This window comes from Carettochelys insculpta, chromosome 12 (genome assembly GCF_033958435.1).
Source record: "Carettochelys insculpta isolate YL-2023 chromosome 12, ASM3395843v1, whole genome shotgun sequence".
In the NCBI taxonomy this organism is placed as follows: Eukaryota; Metazoa; Chordata; order Testudines; family Carettochelyidae; genus Carettochelys; species Carettochelys insculpta.
In genome coordinates, this window is record NC_134148.1 from 40,059,641 (window position 1) to 40,081,828 (window position 22,188).

The 22,188-nt window shown below is 48.0% G+C and overlaps 1 protein-coding gene across 4 annotated transcripts in view; it reads right to left on the bottom strand.

The window, feature by feature from the left end:
- The window catches only part of DPP8 (dipeptidyl peptidase 8), a 58,154-nt gene that overhangs the window by 28,059 nt on the left and 7,907 nt on the right, over window positions 1-22,188 (bottom strand). For 2 of the 4 annotated variants that reach the window (XM_075006421.1, XM_075006420.1), the window contains exons 2-8: window positions 17,353-17,415; window positions 15,637-15,906; window positions 12,707-12,819; window positions 8,652-8,825; window positions 5,444-5,612; window positions 4,207-4,317; window positions 1,525-1,653 (exon numbers count right to left, since the gene is read on the bottom strand). In XM_075006421.1, the coding sequence (XP_074862522.1) occupies window positions 1,525-1,653; window positions 4,207-4,317; window positions 5,444-5,612; window positions 8,652-8,825; window positions 12,707-12,819; window positions 15,637-15,895 (955 nt within the window). In that variant the 5' untranslated portion in view covers window positions 15,896-15,906; window positions 17,353-17,415. The remainder of the gene's footprint in view (window positions 1-1,524; window positions 1,654-4,206; window positions 4,318-5,443; window positions 5,613-8,651; window positions 8,826-12,706; window positions 12,820-15,636; window positions 15,907-17,352; window positions 17,416-22,188) is intronic. The other 2 variants (XM_075006419.1, XM_075006422.1) reach the window with 1 other exon arrangement.

A 22,188-nucleotide genomic window follows, 5' to 3' on the forward strand; every position in this document is an offset into this window, starting at 1 on the left:
AAACCTGTGAGAAGTGAGGATATTCAAAATCGAATTTAAAAAAAAAAAGCATTATAAAATCAATTTTAATAAATTTGAATTCATCTTGTAGTGTAGACATAACCCAAGAGAAAGTATCTGATCCTGGGGAGTGCCCAGGAGCACACAGCTGTTCCCCATCCCACTTCACTAGTGCACATCCAGCAGCTACATACAAAACCCTCAGTGCAACATGGAATTGCTCGGCAAGGTACACACTGAGATTTGGAGTTGAAAGGGGAACAGCGCACTGTCAAACCACCATACGACAACAGCTCCAGAAGAGCGAAGACGCAGCAGTGTGTTGGCAACTCACAAGAGAACTAGGCTCAGCAGTGAACTTAGGACCTACAGCACCATGTGGCTGGAAAGTGTTGTCTGTGGAGCCTGCAAGTCCATCAGCACAGCAGCCAGTTAAAGGGTTGGTTTTTAACCCAGGCAGCACCATGTGCGGCTGAAGAACAAAATCACCCTTTAAATGAATCCATCTACCAGTTTGACTCTGTACACAGGCAGTGAAATTGTTGTAATGAAACCATCTCTTCTTACTAATGCACTTGTCTGCCAGTGTGACGTTTTGCAACCTCATGAACTGCAAACTGATTTTTAGGAATAAAATTGTCTAAATGAACAGTGTTAACCACTTCTGGATACAGGTGTGAGTAGCTCATTAAGATTTGCCTTTGAAGAATGTGTTACTGTAGCTCTTTTTTAATGCATTGTAAGCACACTGTAACAAAACTGACTCCATATTGTAACTGAAGCCCTATTTTAAACTTTGTATCGCCTCAACTCTATTTAACATTAGGTGTGTGTGCAATCTCAACTAAAAGTGTGACCATGGCAGGGGCGGGGAGTGTAATGGGATTGGCCCTCCGATGCCAGCCCATCATAGTGAGCAGCTACCAGCACCACCTTGATGGCCAAAGAACAATGCAGGCAAAAAGAACCCACCCGAGAGAGAGAGAGAGAGAGAGAGAGAGAAACCCCCTCAGGGAAGGAATCCAAGTTGCAACTGTGGTTACCTGATGACTCATGGTCATACAGTGCCCTGGGGCAGTGAAACAGGACAGGCCCTAAGGACTAAAGCACACAAAAATACAGGTGAAAAACCACAGGGCTGGGTCTTTCGATTCTAAGATCATCCTCCAGTAGAACTGGTGCACACCAACACAACCTGGCTCTCCTTGCATCTAGACCGCCTGGCCAGTGGACTAGCAGGAGCAGCTGAGGAAGGTAATTATATCTCATCCATAGAGCTGTTTGTGTGTGTGTGAGAATGCGTGTACATGTGGTGGATCATTTTAGCAAGGGACAGTTCATGAACTCTGCATGTACAATAAATGTGGCATACTGTCTCATCCCCTGAATAAGAGTCTGCTACTTCTATGTCTCAGTGTCAAACAACCATTCACACAACCTTGTCTTTGGACATCAATATGGGCCTTACCATAAAACAAGAATTCAGAGAGAGCATCCCAGGAGTTGAGAGCACAATGGTCTCACCTGTTTTGGGATATCTGAAGGAATCCGTCCGCCTGGTCTCCAGCATGGGCGATGTCACGTGAATAATTTCCACCTCTGACTCATCGTTTTCTTCGTAAAGAATCCTCAGAATTTTGCCCCTGGTGGCAGCTAGAAAAGAACAAATACTTCTCACAGTCAGCATAGCTGAAATATATGTATCACACGCAGTCGTATGGCTCCTTTGGGCACTAGTGGGGAAGCAATATTGTACACCATACTCCACAGCTCCAACCAGCCAGTAAACGGTATTTGACCTGTCACTATACCAAACAATCTTGAATCCCTGACAACTGCTATTACCACTTGGGTTATAAACATTTCTTCTTTCCGGGTTACATGTCCAGAGCATGAGCGGACCTCTCATAAAAACAGAAAGATTAACCCCTTGGCTACAGACTGTACGCACTTCCCTCCCTTTGTTCTCTTCTCCAATATTGTGATACAGACATCTGTCCAAAGCAAATCTTCAATCCTTTAGCGCTCAGCTCCTTATCTCTCCCACTGAAATCATGGGTTTGTCGGGGGTATTGTGCATTATAGAGCAAACTCTTCTGAAGTTACCAAGAGAAGCAGGAAGTGAAATTAAGCAATGGTGTTCGGATCATTTCTACCCAATTTCTTGAGAATATTTTTGTGACACCGTCAAACCATGCGGCAGCTCATGTCATGGCCCTAAACTCAGTCAAATACATAGCCAGAAGCCAGTCTTGCTTATCTGTGTGTTTACATTATCAACATAAATATGTGATGTTAAGTTAGTAAGAAAGAGTTCAGTGATTTCACAAAATGCTTCCAGGATGTCACACTCACTGTTTGCTCTCTCTTTTACCCCCGGTATAAAGTAAGAGCCAACATTTGATTTGTATACACACCTGCAACTAAGGTTTTGTCTACACTGCCAAATGAAGCCGCTCCAGAAAGGCAAAGTTTTGCTGCAGTAAGGGGCAGCGTGAAGGGCTTGCTGTTGGCAGAAGCACTCCAATGGTGACTGGGTAGGTGGGTTCCAAGGGGGAGAGAGAGAGCACCAGCCACACGCCCATCCTGCCCCACCGCCTCCCCTGCTCTGCCCCCACCTGCCTCTTCTTCTAGTTCTACCCCCTTCCAAGGTGACATTGGCGGGCGGGGGGGGGGGAGTACAAGAGGTCTCTCTCACACACACACACACACACACACACCCCCTGAGCTAACTATCAGTGCGGCAGTCCCGCTCCTTCCCCAGAGCGGCGCAGACAGAGAGCAGCCCAAGCAAGGAAGCCTGTGCTGCTCTAGGGGAGGGATGGTCCCTCCCCTACTCTCTGTAAGCAGCGTGGTGCTGGCAGTGAGTGCAGGGGGTGGACGCCGGGTGCATATGTGACAGCGTCACGCCTAGTAGGGGCTGGAATTGTCACCATACGGCCTTTACCCTGCCAGACTTCAAGTGATGTACCCATGTCATGAAAAGATGGGTGGTGTAGACAAAGCCTAAGTAACCCATTGCACAGAAAAGTGCCTCAAGTAAGGTAAATGAAGGACAGTAGCGGACAGGCACTAAGTCCAGTGCCTTTCAAAGCAAGTGGCCATCGTGTGCCAGGCTGGGAGAGCAATGACCAAAAACGCATTCCTCAGTCTCCCGTCACAGAAGGAAGCCTGTGTGTGGGTAGCTGAACCACAGACTTGTTTTCGGTGAGAAGGAACTACAAATAAGGACACAAGGAAAAATCTTGATCTCCAGACTGCTGGGTTCAAAGAGGGCAGAATAACTGACTGAGACGGAGATGCCCAGAGTTATTGTGGGTCATTGTCCTGAGACACTTTCGGGAAACTGGCAGATTTACTCCATCTGTTACCATCTGGAATCATAGACTGTGACTCACCTGTAAATACATATTTTATCTCTTTCATGCTCCCAATAATTCAGTTCTTTTTGCTAGCTAATAAACCTTTTGTTTATTAAAAAATTAGCTACCAGTGTCGTCTCTGCTGCAATATCCAGGATGCAAATCAACCTGGGGGAGTAATTTGTTGCTTGGAACTGGAGTTGACCTAAATATTTTCTGATTTTTGGTGTAAGTGGCCACTTACTACAGAGTTCAGCTTGCCTGGGTAGCCAGTTAGACTGGAGTGTCTAAGGCAAGGGTGGGCCAACTTTTTGGCTAGAGGGGCACATGGGGCATGGGAATTGTATGGAGAGATAGATAGGGAAGTCTGGGGGAGAATGTGCTTCCCCAAACAGCCAGGCATGGCTTGTCCCCCACCACCTGAGCATCCCCCAGGACTCTAACCTGGCCGGGACTTCAGCCACACCACCCAGCCAGAACACCTGGGATGGCGCTGCAGTGATTGTACCACTCACGCCCGCGGGGAGTTGAGAGTGTGGGAGGGTAGAAAGGGAGTGGCCAAGGGCTAGCCATCTCTGCTTCCTGCACTGTTCAGGAGCTGGGCTAGCTCCTCCCATGGCCTGCAGTTTTTTCCCCTCTGGTCTAAGGGATCTCTAAATAATTTGGAGACTACTGTAGTACTTTTTGAGATCACTTTTGGTACCGGATTGGTGAAATCTAATTATAGAACATAGAGTCTGCCCTGCTTTGGACAATCTGCCTGAGGTAGGCACTCCTAGCCATGAGCAACCCCCAACGGCGTGACAACGTTTCATGCCTGTCAGACTACCTTTAGCACACTTACTTGGCTCAGCACTGGGACACCACCAGTAGCCTGTGTATCGATCAAACTCCTCCTGTAGCACAAAGGTAGCTACTCCAGCAGATCTGGGATCTTCTTCTATGTTGGCCAAGTCTACCAGGCAACATGACAAACAGTTAGACAAGATCTGAGCTTATCTGATCTACCACTTCTAGAGATACACCCAAGTTGTGTTTTTCCAACGATGGGCAAAACCAACCTTCCTGCTTTTTCAACTTCCAACCAGTTTCTCAACTTTCAATTAACTACACTAATAAAGAAAACATTCTTCTGCACCTGCTAGCTGAACAAACAGCTAAAGTCATATGACAGAAAGTTTTCTTCCCAACAGATTGAAAGTACTTACATTGGGAAAACTGTAAAGACCAACATCACTCCATTGTAAAGACAAAAAATACTAGAGATGTTTAATGTAGTACATGTCACTGTGACCTACTTTGAGTTGTTCTCAAAAGTAGAAGGTATTGTCCCCCTGCTTCTGTGTATCACTGAAAAAGGAGCACCCTTACACTACTTAAAATCTGAGGAGTGCTCATTAATGCAGCATTACCTATGTATATAGATTTTAAGAAGTTAAGGCCTTAACAAAGGTTGTCCATTTCATATTTAATGGGTTTGCATTTAAAAAGAAGACTGTATTTAACTCTTACAAATAGATTATTTTTATACACCCTGAAAGTGAGCATTACCACATCCCTTCATCCAAGTCATGCAAATACAGTCAAATACAATTGAGGGTGGAAGTGAAGGAAGAGAAATAAATTATTAAAACTAGAGGCAGAAGCCACAATGCAAGGCAGAAGCACTTTAGATCACGTCCAAGAGCTTTGCAGCCTGTCTGGTTATTAGTGGGAACGCTCCTCCAAGTTCCGTCCAGGTCATGCCACCCGCTCTCTGAGGGACACAGCCACAGAGAAACCAGAAAAACTTTGGGTTCGATGAGAAAAGCTACCCTGGTGCATTCAGGGAATGCACCGTCCTGTCATACTCCACGGACATGGAAGTGAACTGCTCCATGATGTCAACTGAAGAAACACAAAAAAGGTGACGTACAGATGGCCAAATTCAGTCCTGCAATAAACAGGAGCAACTCCCACCAATTTCAATATGAGACAGGAATGCCAGTGCCAAATTTAGTCTTGGGAGTATCCACAGAGAACCCCATAAACACAAGGTTGATGAGATTAAATATCTGGACTGTGAAATGAGTGCGATTTACCATTGTGCACAAAGGTTATCCTCCTTTCTTCTCGAGTTAGTATATTAGATATCCAGATGTCATTGCTATGGATAAATGCAATCCAGTTTGGATCAGCCGGGCACAGTTTTGGATCCATCCGTATGTTTGGACAACTGGTCTCCACTAAGTTGGGCTTTAAGGGCTGTTGCTGTTTAAAAAGAAGAAAAGATGAATTTGACAGCAACGTCAAATACACTAACAGAAGATGAGCTGAGCTGTTCTGTTCATCTCCAAAAAGATGGTCGCCATTAAGTACAGATACAAGTGTTACTGGCACCGAATAACCAACTTCTACTTGCATTCTAACGCTGGGATTTAGTGTCAGATGAATCTAACCCTTTTTGACCAAGAAAAACATAAAAATACCCACATGCTGTCCATATGGAAGCTTCTTCTGGCACTGTGCCTAATGAGTGGTTCCAGACACGCTAACGCCCCAAAGACAGACAGCTTTTAACAGCACGAGCAGACAGTCAGCTGGTTTACAAAGGCTCAGCATGCTTTAAAAAAAATTGTACCCTGATAGATCAGCTGGCTAAAGCACGCAACAGCCTTGTCCACTAAACCTAGGGAGAGTGCAGCAGCATCTATCAGATGATACGATTAGACTGACATCAGACATTTATCATATTAACAACAAATTACTCTGGCATGCAAGTCAGAGTCCATATGCTGCACTTACGTGGCAGTAGCCCCCGCTGCTCCTCCACAACATTCTCATCCCAAGTTTTCAGCTCAGTCTAACTAGTAGCAAACTTGTAACCAGTAATTTCAGGGAAAGACTCTTACACTAAATCATAAACCCAGAAAACGCTATTACACGCATCTCTTTCTCCTCATCATTACTAATCATAGAATCATAGAAGAGTAGGACTGGAAGGGACCTCGAGAGGCCATTGAGTCCAGCCCCCTGCCCTCATGGCAGGACCAAGCACTTTCTAGACCATCCCTGAAAGCCACCTATCTAACCTCTTCTTAAATATCTCCAGTGATGGAGATTCTACTACCTCCCTTGGCAATTCGTTCCAGTGTTTGATCACCCTGACAGTTAGCAACTTTTTCCTAATGTCCAACCTGAACCTCCCCTGCTGCAATTTAAGTCCATTGCCTCTTGTTCTATCCTCAGAGGCAAGGAAGAATAAGTTCCCTCCCTCTGCCATATGACACCCTTTTAGATACCTGAAAACTGCTATCATGTCCCCCCTCAATCTTCTCTTTTCTAAACTAAACAAGCCCAATTCCTTCAGCCTTTCTTCATAGGTCATGTTCTCTAGACCTTTGATCATTCTCGTTGCTCTCCTCTGGACCCTCTCCAATTTCTCCACATCCTTCCTGAACTGCGGTGCCCAGAACTGGACACAATACTCCAGCTGAGGCCTAACCAGCGCAGAGTAGAGTGGGAGAATGACTTCTCGTGTTTTGTTCACAACACACCTGTTAATGCATCCTAGAATCATGTTTGCTTTTTTTGCAACAGCATCACACTGTTGACTCATATTTAACTTGTGATCCACTATAACCCCTAGATCCCTTTCTGCTGTACTCGTTCCTAGGCAGTCCTTTCCCATTCTGTATGTGTGACACTGACTGCTCCTTCCTAAGTGGAGCACTTTGCATTTGTCCTTATTAAACTTCATCCTGTTTACCTCAGCCCATTTCTCCAGTTTATCCAGATCCTTTTGAATTATGACCCTATCCTCCAAAGAAGTTGCAACCTCTCCCAGCTTGGTATCATCTGCAAACTTAGTAAGTGTACTTTCTATGTCAATATCTAAATCGTTAATGAAGATATTGAACAGAACTGGTCCTAAAACAGACCCCCTGTGGAACCCCACTAGTTATACTTTTCCAGCAGGATTGAAAGCCATTAATAACTACTCTCTGGGTATGGTTATCCAGCCAGTTGTTCACCCACCTTATAGTAGCCCCATCTAAGTTGCATTTGCGTAGTTTATTCATAAGTATATTATGTGAGACCGTGTCAAATGCTTTACTGAAGTCTAGGTATATCACATCCACTGCTTCTCCCTTATCCACAAGGCTCATTATTCTATCAAAGAAAGCTATTAGATTGGTTTGACATGATCTGTTTTTAACAAAACCATGCTGGCTGTTCCCTATCACCTTACCACCTTCCAACTGCTTGCAGATGATTTCTTTAATGACCTGCTCCATTATCTTTCCTGGCACAGAAGTTAAGCTGACTGGCCTGTAGTTTCCCGAGTTATTCTTGTTCCCCTTTTTATAAATGGGTACTATATTTGCCCCTTTCCAGTCTTCTGGAATCTCTCCTGTCTCCCATGATTTTCCAAAAATGATTGCTAAAGGCTCAGATACCCCTTCTATCAGCTCCTTGAGGATTCTAGGATGCATTACATCAGGCCCTGGTGATTTGCAGACATCTAATTTTTCTAAGTAAATTTTAATTTATTCTTTTCATATTTCAACTTCTAAACCTACCCCTTTTTCACTAGCATTCTCTATGTCAGGCATTCCTTCAGATTTCTCAGTGAAGACCGAAACAAAGAAATCATTAAACATCTCTGTCATTTCCAAATTCCCTATTACTGTTTCTCCCTCCTCACTGACCAATGGCCCTACCCTCTCCTTGGTCTTCCTCTTGTTACCAATGTATTTGTAAAAAGCCTTCTTGTTTCCCTTTATGCTTGTAGCTAGCTTGAGCTCATTTTGTGCCTTAGCCTTTCTAATGTTGCTCCTGCACACTCATGTTGTTTGCCTATACTCATCCTTTGTAATTTGTCCTAGTTTCCATTTCTTATACGATTCCTTTTTTAGTTTGAGATCATGCAAGATCTCCTGGTTAAGCCAAGGCAGTCTTTTGCCATGTTTTCTATCTTTTCTACGCAGCGGGATAGGTTGCTTTTGGGCTTTTAATAATGTCCCTTTGAAAAACTGCCAACTCTCCTCAGCCGTTTTTCCCCTCAGTTTAGCTTCCCATGGGACATTACCTACCAGCTGTCTGAGTTTACCAAAATCTGCCTTCCTGAAATCCATTATATAATAACTGGCTTCTTCCCAGCTCTCAAATGCATTTCAGCAACCTTCAGCATTACTACAGCACCCAAAACTAGCAGCTTGATACAAGGTTAATCTCATTGCCTTGACTCTTTTACAAATTCCTAACACAGTACGTGAACACGAAGACTAGCGTTGTGCATGAACTCACAGTAAATCCATGAGGGCCGCCATCTTTTACGTGGTAAATTCCACTGCCAGCCTGAAACAAAAAGGTGCCGCTTTCCCTGTGATAATCGTAAGAGGCAATTCCGACTGTCCCAATGCGCTTTCTCTCGCGCAGTAGTTCTTCTTCGCGGGAGTACATCCCGTAGTCTAGGGAGGCCTAAACAGGAAGACAGATGACAAATCACCTGGCTTGTTCTACTTGGCGCTCTCCTGGCATAAAGCATCTCCTTTGGCACCAAAGAGCCGAAAATGGCTGGCTGACTAGCACTCTAGCACCTCTGGAGAACAAATAAATGGGTTAATCCAGTGAGAATCCCACTCACTGCAAGCAGCCTGCTCATTCTTGAATCTCTGTCCTCATACCAGCAACTCTGGGACAGACTGGATCTCACCTCTTTGGAAAGCCAGTTGTGATTCTGCCACTAATTTAAATGGAAGTATTCCCTACCGACACTAGGAAGAATAAGAGCAGAATAAGGCCCCATCAGAGCAGAATTCCTGATGATAGGAAGTAGAAGTCACAGAGTCTGATCAACAGTGCCCCTTTGGGTGAAAAGGAGGGTAGGAGCACATGCTGCCCCTTTGGCTTTATGCCTAGCGCTCTGGGAAGTCTCCCTGCAACACACAGTCTTTGGAGATCGTATCTGAAACAGGGTAACAAATGTTGGTGATGCCCCTTGTAGATGCAGCCATTTTGCTTGTAGGACCTACCCTTTCCTAGTGTCAGTGCATGCTCAGGGATAGGCCACTTTACTCTCAGGAGTTTGACATACACCCTTTTAAGCCAGTGAAAAAAGGAGAATGTGCATTCTGCTTCCCTGTGACTCCTGCTGTTATTGTATCCCTCTCAGTCTTCTCTTTTCCAGACTAAACAAACCAGTTCTTTCAGTCTTCCCCCATAGGTCATGTTGTCTAGACCTTTAATCATTTTTGTTGCTCTTCTCTGGACTTTCTCTCATTTGTTCACCTTTCCTGAAATGCGGTTCCCAGAACTGGACACAATACTCTAGATGAGGCCTAATCAGAGCAGAGTGGAAGAATGACTTCTTGTGTCTTGCTTATTATGCTCCTGTTAATACATCCCAAAATTATGTTTGCTTTTTTGGGAATAGAGTTACATTGACGACTCATATTAGCTCGTGGTCCGCTATGACCCCCCCTAGCTCCTTTCCCACAGCACTTCTGCCTAGGTAGTCATTTCCCATTTTGTATATGTACAAGTGATTGTTCTTCCCTAAGTGGAGTACTTTTCATTTGTCTTTATTGAATTTCATCCTATTTACCTCAGATCATTTCTCCAGTTTGTCCAGATCATTTTGAATGATAATCCTACCCTCCAGAGCACTTGCAACACCTCCCAGCTTCATATCATCTGCAAACTTTGTAAATGTACTTTCTATGCTATTGTCTAACTAACTGATAAAGATGCAGAACAAAACCATTCCAGAACTGATCCTTGTGGAATCTTACTTGTTATGCTCTTCCAGCGTGACTGTGAACCATTGGTAACCACTCTCTGGGAACTGTTTTCCAAACAGTTATGCACCCACCTTATAGTAGCCCCTTCTAGGTTGTAGTTCACTAGTTTACTGATAAGAAAGTCACATCTGATTGCGTCAAAGCCTTACTAAAATCTAGATATCTCACATCTATCCCTTCTTATCTGCAAGGCTTGTTATCCTCTCAAAGAAAGCTAGCAGGTTGGTTTGACATGATTTGTTCTTAACAAGTAACAGAGACACAGCCGCATTAGTCTGTATTCTATCAAAACAAAAAAGCAGTCCAGTAGCACTTAGTCTAACACAATAATTTATTAGGTGGCAATAAGTTGTTTTATTAGTCTTTAAAGTGCTACTGGACTTCCTTTTTCTTTTGTTCTTGACAAGTCTTTGTTATCATCACCTTGTTATCTTTCAGATGTTTGCAAATGGATTCCTTAATTATCTGCTCCATTCTCTTTCCTGGTACAGAAGTTAAGCTGGCTAGTCTGTAATTCCTTGGATTGTCCTTACTTCCCTTTTGATATTTGGGCACTATATTTGCCCTCTTCCAGTCTTCTGGAATCTCTCCCCAATTCCATGACTTTTCAAAGATAATACCTAATGGCTCAGTTATCTCCGTAACTGCTACCTGAGTCTTCTAGGATGTGTTTCATCAGACCCCAGTGACTTGAAGACATCTAACTGGTTTAAGTAATTTGTAATGTGTTCTTTTTGCATTTTAGCTTCTGAACCCTTCCTATTTCACTGGCATTCATTTGTTAGGAATCCAATCACCACAAACCTTCTTAGTGAAAAGCAAAACAAAGAAGTTATTAAGCACTTCTGCCATTTCCACATTTTCTGTTATTGTTTTTCCCCCTTCATTAGGTAATAGTCCTACCCTGTTCTTGTTCTTCCTCTTGCTTCTAACATATTTATAGCATGTTTTTGTAACCCTTTATGCCCCTAATTAGTTTAAACTTGATTTGTGCCTTGGCCTTTATAATTTTGCCCCTACATACTTGTGTTATTAGCTTATATCCATCCTTTGTAATTTGACCTCGTGTCTACTTTTGGAAAGATTCATTTTTGATGTTTAAATTCTTCAGTCAGTCAGTCAACAATGGTCTCTTGCCATACTTCCTGTGTTTCCTATTTTTTTAACCACCTCAATTTAAATTCACATTAAGCGACACCAGCGCAACTTTGTTGTGGAGATTTAGTTAAATGATTACAAGCTTCAATGTGCATGCACAAACTGGTTGTACAGTTTTTGTTTTCCCCTACAGGTTTACAGCTGTAAGTTCACCCCACATAAATCAGATTTCAATTAATTTAATGCATATCCATAGAAGGTTGCACAAATTTAACTAAATCACTTTAAAACTCAGCCCCCTTTGATTAAAATTACGTAACTGTGTGCAACACCAGGCATCAGAATCAGCAAATGCTTGGGAATGGTTAGGGAGTTCTTGGTGTTAAGGGAGATTCTGCCTTAGGAAAAAGACACAACCTGGGTAGTAACAAATATCAGAAAACTACATAGTTTGTCCACTTTCACAAGGTTTTTGGGTCTGGAAGCGAGAACAGGTTCTTGTTTTCAGCAAACCGCTAGCAGATGCTATGCTGGTATATAAGGTCTATGTGTCAGGCATGTCTGGCTGGTAACTTGATGGTTTCGAGGCAAGCAGACTTTTGTGTAAAGAAATACAAAATGTCTGCATTGTCTACAGAAGAGAAGAAATTACAAAGCTCTTTAGCAAACAGTAGTGAAGGATGAAAGCCTCAGGAGCATTTTAAGTAGGACCTACAGCCTCATGAGGGGACAGATGAGGGACATCAGGGTGCTCACATCAAGTCCTGCCACTCTTCCATAACAGAGATCTGCTGCAAGTTTAAGGAGGTCAAAGACCAGACACAGGGAGCACACATAAGGGACTCGCATCACCTGTGCACCGAGTATAGTTCAGAGCTCCAGCATAAGGGGTAGAAGCAGGCAGGGGTCAAACAGATAGACCAACCAATTGATAACCTGCTCCACAGCATGGTATTCACTGTGGGCTAACATAGCCTTGCAGCTGACACAGAAGCCATACAGTAGGTTGATAGTGAAGGGTAATAGGGAATACAAAGGCTGTAACACCCTTACACCAGGTGACTTCTGACTATACCGTTGGACTCACGAGAAGTGAGGCTTCTACATTAACTCTCTTGCTCTTCCTTCAGAAACATTACTGCAACAGGTCTGTTGGAATCACCATAGAGCAACTGCAGTTTCTGCAGGAGGAGCAGTTTGCCCACATTTGTTTGTCCCAGAAAAGAATTTTTTCATCTGCGTTACAAGAGGCTACAAACTTCCACAAGTTGACAAGATGAGATTTTAAAAAACTTTAAACCATAAAGAAATTAGCCAAGCATGACGCAAAGTAAAAATCTATCAGACCTTAAAGACTGCCACTGCACATGTTGCTGGCTCACAACTGCAATAATTCCAGCTTGCCCGAGCAATGTGAACACCTGCCAGGAGGGAAAAAGAGGCATCATCACGGTCACCTACCTGAAAGAGATCCAAAAGAGGTTTCCAGGAAAGCATTAGGACTGCAGCTTTGTTTATGGTTTTGGGGATTTCTGAATAGAACAGCGTGTTCTCCCTGTTCTCGCCAGACATGGCTACAAAGGAAAAAAGGATTAATTCCTCATTATTAAAGTATGACAAATGCTCTCCTGGGAGCTGAGAGAGAGAGAAACCAAAGATACCAACAACAGCATGAGCAACTGCCTTCCTATGGGGGAACCACTGAACATCTGCATATCACAACCTCATTCACGTAGCACAGGGTAGTGAAGTGGGGAATGAAGGGGAAATTTTAGAACAAGGCACCACACCAAGCAACCGGCATGAGGCCATAAACACCGAAATTCTCTGGAAAGTGGATATCAGGGCCTGTCAGTAATGGATATTTAAAAATCAAGCTCCAGCAGTAAGGTTTCCTAATTATTAAAGCTAGATAGCCGAGTCACTCCCCTTGCCTCAGAAGGTACGTCTACACAGCAGCTAGGATAGAAAGCACTGACCTATGCAGGCTTGCCTTGTTCATTAAAAACTGTAGTGTAGTGGTGGTTGCACAGGTGGTGGCATGTACTTCCATAGGGTCTGTTGCAGGACTGGACTCAGAGGGCTATCCTGTGCCACCATGGCTACAGAGCTCTTTATAACAAGTTAACTCAAGCATAGCCAAGTTGGCTTTGATAAGTGTGGTACAATCCGAGCTTCTGATGACAATGTACACACACCCCATAAGGGGGTTTCCAGCTACACTTGGATGGAGTTTCTCCCTCATCCCCCAGAAGTCCACATGTTAGACAAAACAAATCAGCACATTTTTAATCTTTACCAGGATTTAAAACATTTGAGGTCAGCTCCTGTTCCTACGGAAGTTAACAGGAGTTTTGCCACTGACTCTGTTAGCTACAGGTTTGGACCCTCTTTTGTTAAAAAAGAGTCAGGAGATTTCCCCAACAAGGAAGAACATTTCTGTTTTCATTGCTGACTTTGTATCCAGTCAGTTTCATCTTCCTCTGTGTGGGCCAGACACCTTCTCCAGTTATTTGCATGGGATTTTCATACAGCAACACAGAGAAAGAGATATATCCTTTAAATACATAAGAATGCGCTGGAGGGTCAGGACTGGTGTGACACTGCTTTTAAAGTATTACTATTAAAGGATGAAGTTTCAAGTTGACAGTGTCCATTAAATAGCCTCACTGGGATGCAGAGAAGGCCAGTTAAATTGCTACCTATCCCTGTTTTATGAGTGGGGAAATTAAGAGGGACAGATTGTCAGTTTCCGGTCTGGGATCAGACCATGAGCAGACTGTGCCCTAATGTGGTACCCTGTGGATGTCAATGACGTTCCACACCTGCATTCTGAATGGTAAATCAGTGTCTAAGGGTACATTTACAGAGGGAAGATAAGAGACTAATTGACCTGGCCTCAAGTGACTAAAAATTGCTGTTTGGGCTACTGGGATTGGATTGGAGCGTGAATATTTACACAACGCTCAAGTCAGCTGACCCAGGCCCCCGGATGGTTTTTATACCCATGTAGACTTTCCCAAGAAGCAAGCACTGGAGTCAGATTTCAGCTCTGGCTCCTGGTTCTCGGAACAGGGCTTCGTCTCTGCCCGTTTTTCATGTTTACTACTGTGGCTTTTGCACAGCAACATTCAGATGCCGCAAAACCTGCTACGCCCCTCCCCCATCAGCCACAGCACCTTCCGCATTACAAAACCACTGGGAAGTATTGGAATTGGCACAGCATTGACTTAGAAAGCTACACTTACTGAGTTCAAGTGAACCACAATTAGTAAAAATGAGTCAGAAGTGAAGAAGAGGCCAAGAATAACCATCTGAACACATTCATTCACTAGAAAAGCCAAAGATAATTACAGGAAAAACAAAGCCTGCGTTTCCATCGATATACGTGCCCCCATTTCTGCTTATCCTCCCAGCTAGCTACAGTGCCCCTGGAAAACACGCACCAAAAGCACTGATGTATCTGAAAATTATGCTTACAATTTCTCTTTTTAGAAGGCAAATATGCAGATACGCTCTCTCCCCTCCCCTCACAGATCAAGTTTTACCAATATCTGGGTGACAAAATCAAGGTGATTTTGAACTGACTCAAATCCACAACAACGAGAGACACCAGCGCAGAAACACATCCACAGGCAGCTACTTCACCCCTCCAGTTAGAGCAGAGTTTTCACTAAAGAACACTTTCTAATTCTTTGCCCAGTTCTCAGAGTCCCAAGCGAAGACATTTCTGGCACTCTCCCCACTTTCTTTCAGGAGATTTTTCCCCAACACATTGTAAGGCCTGAAGGGATCAGGACGATCATTTAGTCTGACCAGTAATTCCAGCATCAAGCCCATAATGAGCCCTTCTGATTTAGCTGCTTGAGAAGTCTTATTCACAGGGGCCGTGTCTACACTAGCCCCAAACTTCGAAATGGCCACGCAAATGGCCATTTCGAAGTTTACTAATGAAGCGCTGAAATGCATATTCAGCGCTTCATTAGCATGCGGGCGGCCGTGGCACTTCGAAATGGACGCGCCTCGCCACCGCGTGGCTCGTTCCGACGGGGCTCCTTTTCGAAAGGACCCCACCTACCTCGAAGTCCCCTTACTCCCATGAGCTCGGGAATAAGGGGACTTTGAAGTAGGCGAGGTCCTTTCGAAAAGGAGCCCCGTCGGGACGAGCCGCGCAGTGGCAAGGCGCGTCCATTTCGAAGTGCCGCGGCCGCCCGCATGCTAATGAAGCGCTGAATATGCATTTCAGCGCTTCATTAGTAAACTTCGAAATGGCCATTTGCGTGGCCATTTCGAAGTTTGGGGCTAGTGTAGACGTAGCCAGGAAGGATGCTAAAACCACCACTGAGATTGTCTGGGTTTAAATCAAAATATGGGCCATGCTAGCAACTTACCAAGATAGTAGATCCTGTCAGAATAGGGTCCTTCAGGGTCATTTCTCTTCACAAACATGAAATCATGAGGAGCCTTGGCCACCATGTAGCCATGATATTTCCTAGTGTCCATGAGTAGTTTTTTAAGCTGACTCCAGGAATACCTCTCTACGTAGAAAGGTTCCAGCTTTGGCTGCTCCTCTGCCTCAGCATGCTCCTCACACTCAGCCGTTCCAAAGATTTCAAGACCCAGCTGTTCAGTTTCCATGGCTGCTGCCATGTTGCATGTTTCTGGAAGAAGAGGATACAAGGCACATTTCATACAGCTGCCTTCTAGTGTCCTAGCAGAAAGTCACTTCAGACTCCAAAGAAGAAATCGCCCAGTGAAAACAACAGAAGCAAAATGATATTTCAATCCAAGCTTGAAAGAGAGATTTATTTTGGAGAATACCTTGCTATCCTTCAGGCCCACACCTGTGGGAATGGGATTAAGAATTGTGCAGATTCATTTTATATAAAGTTTTCTACTTCTGTTAAATAGCTGCTTTGTCCCATTTTAATGCAGGGGGTAGGAATGATTCCTTGGTTAACTCTTGCATGACTACTTTTCTCTGCCACTATCCTGCATATAATACCTCCCTTCATAGTATAAGCCTGTATTACATTCAACAACGACTAAGGTCAAGCAGCAGTCAAGGGAAAAGTTTTCAAATACTGCATATGGAACCAAGCTGTGCACAGCTGCCCTGTGCGACTACATGACTTTATTAATGGTGTCCTCTTCCTGTAGGGTGACCATACCTCCCTGTCCCAAATAGAGGACTGGGAGATATGAGGGGAGGGGCAGCTCCTCCAAGCCCCAGGGAGCTGGGAAGGCAGTGGCAGCTGCTGGCGCCCCCTGAGAAAGCATCAGCTGCCTGCCCTCCCCTGGAGCCCTGGGGAAGCTCCAGCCACCAGCGCTTCCGAGGAGCCCAGGAAAGCAGCAGCCACTAGCCATCCCCCAGAGCAGCCTCAACTGCCAGCCCTCCCCCAGAGCCCTTGGGAAGCTGAAGCCCGTGGTGATCCCTGGGAGCCCAGGGAAGCAGCAGCCTCCAGCGATCCCCAGGAGACCTGAGAAGGGGCAGCTGCCAGCCTCCCTGGGAGCCCTGGGGAAGCGGCAGCTGACCACGCTCACCCTGCTTCCCAGAAAGGGTGCTGGGGGGAGGAGGGATGGCCCAAATACAGGATAATTCATCACTTTAAAAAAAAAAAAAAAAAGAAGTCCAGAAGCCTTTTTGGCATCCCAAATACAGGACGGATGGTCACCTTACCTTCCTGGCATTCACGTAATAAGACTTTCAAGGTCAGTCGTAAACCCTTCAGGGAAGAGCTCAAGTTAACGTTTGCATAGCGCCACCTGACCCTAAATCAGGGCCTTTGTGTACTTACAGGGGGCTACTCGTAAACAGGAACGATGAACCTATTCAGTCTCAGAGGGATAGCCCTGCTAGTCTGTATCGCTGAAAAACATGAGGAGTCCTGTAGCACCTTGGAGACTAATGGATTTATAAAGGCATATGCTTTTGCCCGACTCTTGTTTTGTGTTTTCCCAGAGCCCCTGGGCTAAGGTTCAGTTTGCTGAGACGGAAAGCTATCAGCATGGAAACAGAATTGCTTGCTTACTGCTACAGGCAGTTACATCAGTGCAGAGGAAGGTGCAGTGTATGGAATATGATATTGCCATTAAGGGTTATGTACCTGTTCTAGGGACAGAGAAGGCTCCCGCATACAGGAGTGTCAGTCCAACACTTTACACAGGCACTAAAACAAAAATAAAACATTTTCTGTTAGAAAATGAGCGTCATGTTGCTACAAGTCCCAGTTATACCAGCCCCATGGGTCCATGCTCCCAGGCAGTTGTGTTCATCTAAAATACACACACACTAGTGGGCCGAACACACACAGCAATGTACAACTGGAGACCAGCCAAAGCAGCTGGGGGGTAAACTGGACCTCCGCCCATTCTAATGCAAACAGCTGAATTTCAAAGGCCTGGGGAAGACGTATTTGGATAAAAATTCCAGTTCAGTCCCATCGTTGCAAAACAATCATTATCTAAAGCCCATCAGCCACAGATTTCAAAGTGCTTTACAAAGGAGGTTAGTACCATTAGCTCCATTTTCAGTATGGGAAACTGAGGCACAGGGAGAGGAAACAACTTGCCTAAGGTCACACAACAAGCCACAGGCAGGGCTGGCAATAAAATCCAAGTTGGTTGAGTCCCAGTACCATGTTCCAGCCACTAGGCCTCTCCAAATGAATCTCTGCCCTGTTTCTCCCTGCAATTTACAGAGTACAAAATAGACAGTACAAATGAAATCCCTCATCCATCGCAATCCAGGCAAGTTTGGATGAGTATCCAAAATCTTAGGCTGGTCAAAGCAATGCTCTGCTCATAACCTAATGGCACTTCGGCAATCTGGCCGCACACTTTCATCAGAAGCTGAATGGACACTACAAAATACACAACAAAATTACTCCTGCTTATTTCTTCCATCTACCTGGGTGGATTTCCAAAATTCAGAAGTGTTTTTGACATACCCCAAAAAAGCAGCAGCAGCAGCAGCAGCTTTTAACAGGCAGATAAGCATGAAAAATGCCTACCCACATACAGTTGAAGACAACGGCATTTTACATAGGTGAGGGGCTGCCCACGCACAACTCGATTTAAATTACAAATGTCATCAGCCCCTTTCACACAGCTGACACTCATGGCTGCCCCTCCCACACACCCTCTTTAACTCCTCTCAGATACATTTTGGACATCAAAACAACACTGGCTTAAGCCCACTTAATGGGATAACTGCAAACTGCATGGAGGGCAGAGACCTGGTGAGGAATTTGTGCCACCTTGCGAAGCACCTCAGAACAGTATCTTATGAATAACATCCTTTCGAGTGGCTTAGCTGTGCAAGTGTCAGGCAGGTCAGGTTTTAGAGCTTGCTGAACACCCATACATCTGCCCACACAGCCAATTAGGAAAACATTTTCTCATTACAACTACAACTTCCAAGCTATTCAGAGGCATTAGAAGTCAAGAGAGGATGTGGCTATAGAGGAAGCTGGAGCACGACCAGCTGGAAACAAACAGGCTGTTAGAGTCAGGGCTCTGAGGTTTGGCTGGCCCTAAAGTTGCCTGGGAAAGGGGAGCAAAAGGGATCGCTTCCTCTTTTGGAAAAGGAGGCAGTGCTGCTCAGAAGAAAGAGCACTTTGAGACAGATGAACAAGAACAGCTGTAAGAACTCATTAGAAGTATTATTTTGCCAACTGTTTATTACTTCCCTCCCCACCCTTAATCTTTCCGTATATTAAGGGGAGCATAGAGAAAAGCCATGATAACTCCAGCAGCTTTGGGAATTCTAGACAATATGAGATACTAAATGGAAGGCCTGAGATTCCCTCTGCCTCCCCCCCTACTTTAAATATCCCTGGAGTTAACTGGAGCATGAGCGAAGTTAGGAAAAAAGCTACTCAGGCCTGACTGGGCTGTCTGGAGGGTTTTGACTCAGATGGTCACGCATGCAGGAGGCGCTGTCCAAGCCCCACTGCATTTTGCTTTTGTGCCTTGAGACACCCTGTCTCACCCGGCAGTGCTATCTGTGCATACATGCCCTGAACATCCCAAGCCAGAAGGACCTGACTGGCATGACCCATCTGGGAAAGGGGCCTGAATGCGAGCAGTAGGTTGGCAGACGACAGAAGTGGCTGCATGCATGCAGGACACAAGTAGGATGTGAACAAGCAGGATGTGTGCGCATGGACCTGTAGCTATGTCTCTCGGTGCTATGTATGAGTCTAGCAAATAAGGCCCTTACGTTAAGAGGCGCTCGGGGAGGGGGCTGTCCAGCCCCACTAGGAAAGGAACACAGGAGCTGTACGCGTGTGTAGATTTGCAAGTGTGTATGTTAACAGCACAAGGATTGTGCGCACACCTGAGGGGAGGTAGGCCAGAGGGGCTATGATGGGGAAAGGGGAAGCATGTGTTGTGCAAATGGGGAAAAGAGGGAGGGATGGTTGTGTGGGTAGTCCTGCAAAGGGCGCTCTGGCAGAAGTGCTGGCTGTGTGTTTAGCCCTGAGAGGGTGCCAGTGGAGGGGCAGCACTGGCTATGTGTGTAGCTCTGCAGAGTGCCGGGGTGGGGGGAGGAGGGTAGTGCTGGCTGTGCGTGTGTAGCCCTGCTCAGGGTGCCAAGGGGGGAGTGCTGGCTATGAGTGTGCAGCCCTGCAGAGGGTGCCCTGGCTATGAGCAAGGGCCCTGCAGAGGGTGCCCTGGGGGGGAGTGCTGGCGGTGAGTGTGCAGCCCTGCAGAGGGTGCCCTGGGGGGGGAGTGCTGGCGGTGAGTGTGCAGCCCTGCAGAGGGTGCCCAGGGGGGAGTGCTAGCTGTGAGTGTGCAGCCCTGCAGAGGGTGCCCTGGGGGGGGAGTGCTGGCGGTGAGTGTGCAGCCCTGCAGAGGGTGCCCGGGGGGAGTGCTAGCTGTGAGTGTGCAGCCCTGCAGAGGGTGCCCTGGGGGGGGGGGGAGTGCTGGCGGTGAGTGGGGGCCCTGCAGCGGGTGCCTGGGGCAGGGAGTGCTAGCAGTGAGTGGGGGCCCTGCAGAGGGTGCCCTGGGGGGGGAGTGCTAGCAGTGAGTGTGCAGCCCTGCAGAGGGTGCCCTGGGGGGGAGTGCTGGCTATGAATGGGGGCCCTGCAGAGGGTGCCCGGGGGGGGGGAGTGCTGGCTATGAGTGGGGGCCCTGCAGAGGGTTCCCTGGGGGGGGAGTGCTGGCGGTGAGTGTGCAGCCCTGCAGAGGGTGCCCTGGGGGGCAATGCTGGCTATGAGTGGGGTCCCTGCAGAGGATGCCCTGGGGGAGGAGTGCTGGCGGTGAGTGTGCAGCCCTGCAGAGGGTGCCCGGGGGGGGAATGCTGGCTATGAGTGGGGGCCCTGCAGAGGGTGCCTGGGGGGGAGTGCTGGCTGTGAGTGGGGGCCCTGCAGAGGGTGCCCTGGGGGGGAGTGCTGGCTGTGAGTGTGCAGCCCTGCAGAGGGTGCCCTGGGGGGGAGTGCTGGCGGTGAGTGGGGGCCCTGCAGAGGGTTCCCTGGGGGGGGAGTGCTGGCGGTGAGTGGGGGCCCTGCAGAGGGTGCCCGGGGTGGGGGGGGAGTGCTGGCGGTGAGTGTGCAGCCCTGCAGAGGATGCCCTGGGGGGGGAGTGCTGGCTATGAGTGGGGGCCCTGCAGCGGGTGCCCGGGGGGGGAGTGCTAGCAGTGAGTGGGGGCCCTGCAGCGGGTGCCCTGGGGGGGGAGTGCTAGCAGTGAGTGGGGGCCCTGCAGTGGGTGCCCGGGGGGGGAGTGCTGGCTATGAGTGTGCAGCCCTACAGAGGGTGCCCTGGGGAGGAGTGCTGGCGGTGAGTGGGGGCCCTGCAGAGGATGCCCTGGGGGGAGTGCTAGCAGTGAGTGGGGGCCCTGCAGCGGGTGCCCGGGGGGGAGTGCTGGCGGTGAGTGGGGGCCCTGCAGAGGGTGCCCGGGGGGGGGAGTGCTAGCAGTGAGTGGGGGCCCTGCAGCGGGTGCCCGGGGGGGGAGTGCTGGCTATAAGTGTGCAGCCCTGCAGAGGGTGCCCTGGGGGGGAGTGCTCGCGGTGAGTGTGCAGCCCTGCAGAGGGTGCCCTGGGGGGAGTGCTGGCGGTGAGTGTGCAGCCCTGCAGAGGGTGCCCTGGGGGGGAGTGCTGGCTATGAGTGGGGGCCCTGCAGAGGGTGCCCTGGGGGGGAGTGCTGGCGGTGAGTGGGGGCCCTGCAGAGGGTGCCCGGGGGGGGGGAGTGCTAGCAGTGAGTGGGGGCCCTGCAGCGGGTGCCCGGGGGGGGAGTGCTGGCGGTGAGTGTGCAGCCCTGCAGAGGGTGCCCTGGGGGGGGAGTGCTGGCGGTGAGTGGGGGCCCTGCAGAGTATGCCCGGGGGGGGGGGAGTGCTGGCGGTGAGTGGGGGCCCTGCAGAGAGTGCCCGGGGGGGGGGCGGTGAGTGTGCAGCCCTGCAGAGGGTGCCCTGGGGGGGGAGTGCTGGCGGTGAGTGTGCAGCCGTGCAGAGGGTGCCCTGGGGGGAGTGCTGGCGGTGAGTGTGCAGCCCTGCAGAGGGTGCCCTGGGGGGAGTGCTGGCGGTGAGTGTGCAGCCCTGCAGCGGGTGCCCTGGGGGGAGTGCTGGCGGTGAGTGTGCAGCCCTGCAGAGGGTGCCCTAGGGGGAGTGCTGGCGGTGAGTGTGCAGCCCTGCAGCGGGTGCCCTGGGGGGAGTGCTGGCGGTGAGTGGGGGCCCTGCAGAGTATGCCCGGGGGGGGGGGAGTGCTGGCGGTGAGTGGGGGCCCTGCAGAGAGTGCCCGGGGGGGGGGGCGGTGAGTGTGCAGCCCTGCAGAGGGTGCCCTGGGGGGGGAGTGCTGGCGGTGAGTGTGCAGCCGTGCAGAGGGTGCCCTGGGGGGAGTGCTGGCGGTGAGTGTGCAGCCCTGCAGCGGGTGCCCTGGGGGGAGTGCTGGCGGTGAGCGTGCAGCCCTGCAGCGGGTGCCCTGGGGGGAGTGCTGGCGGTGAATGTG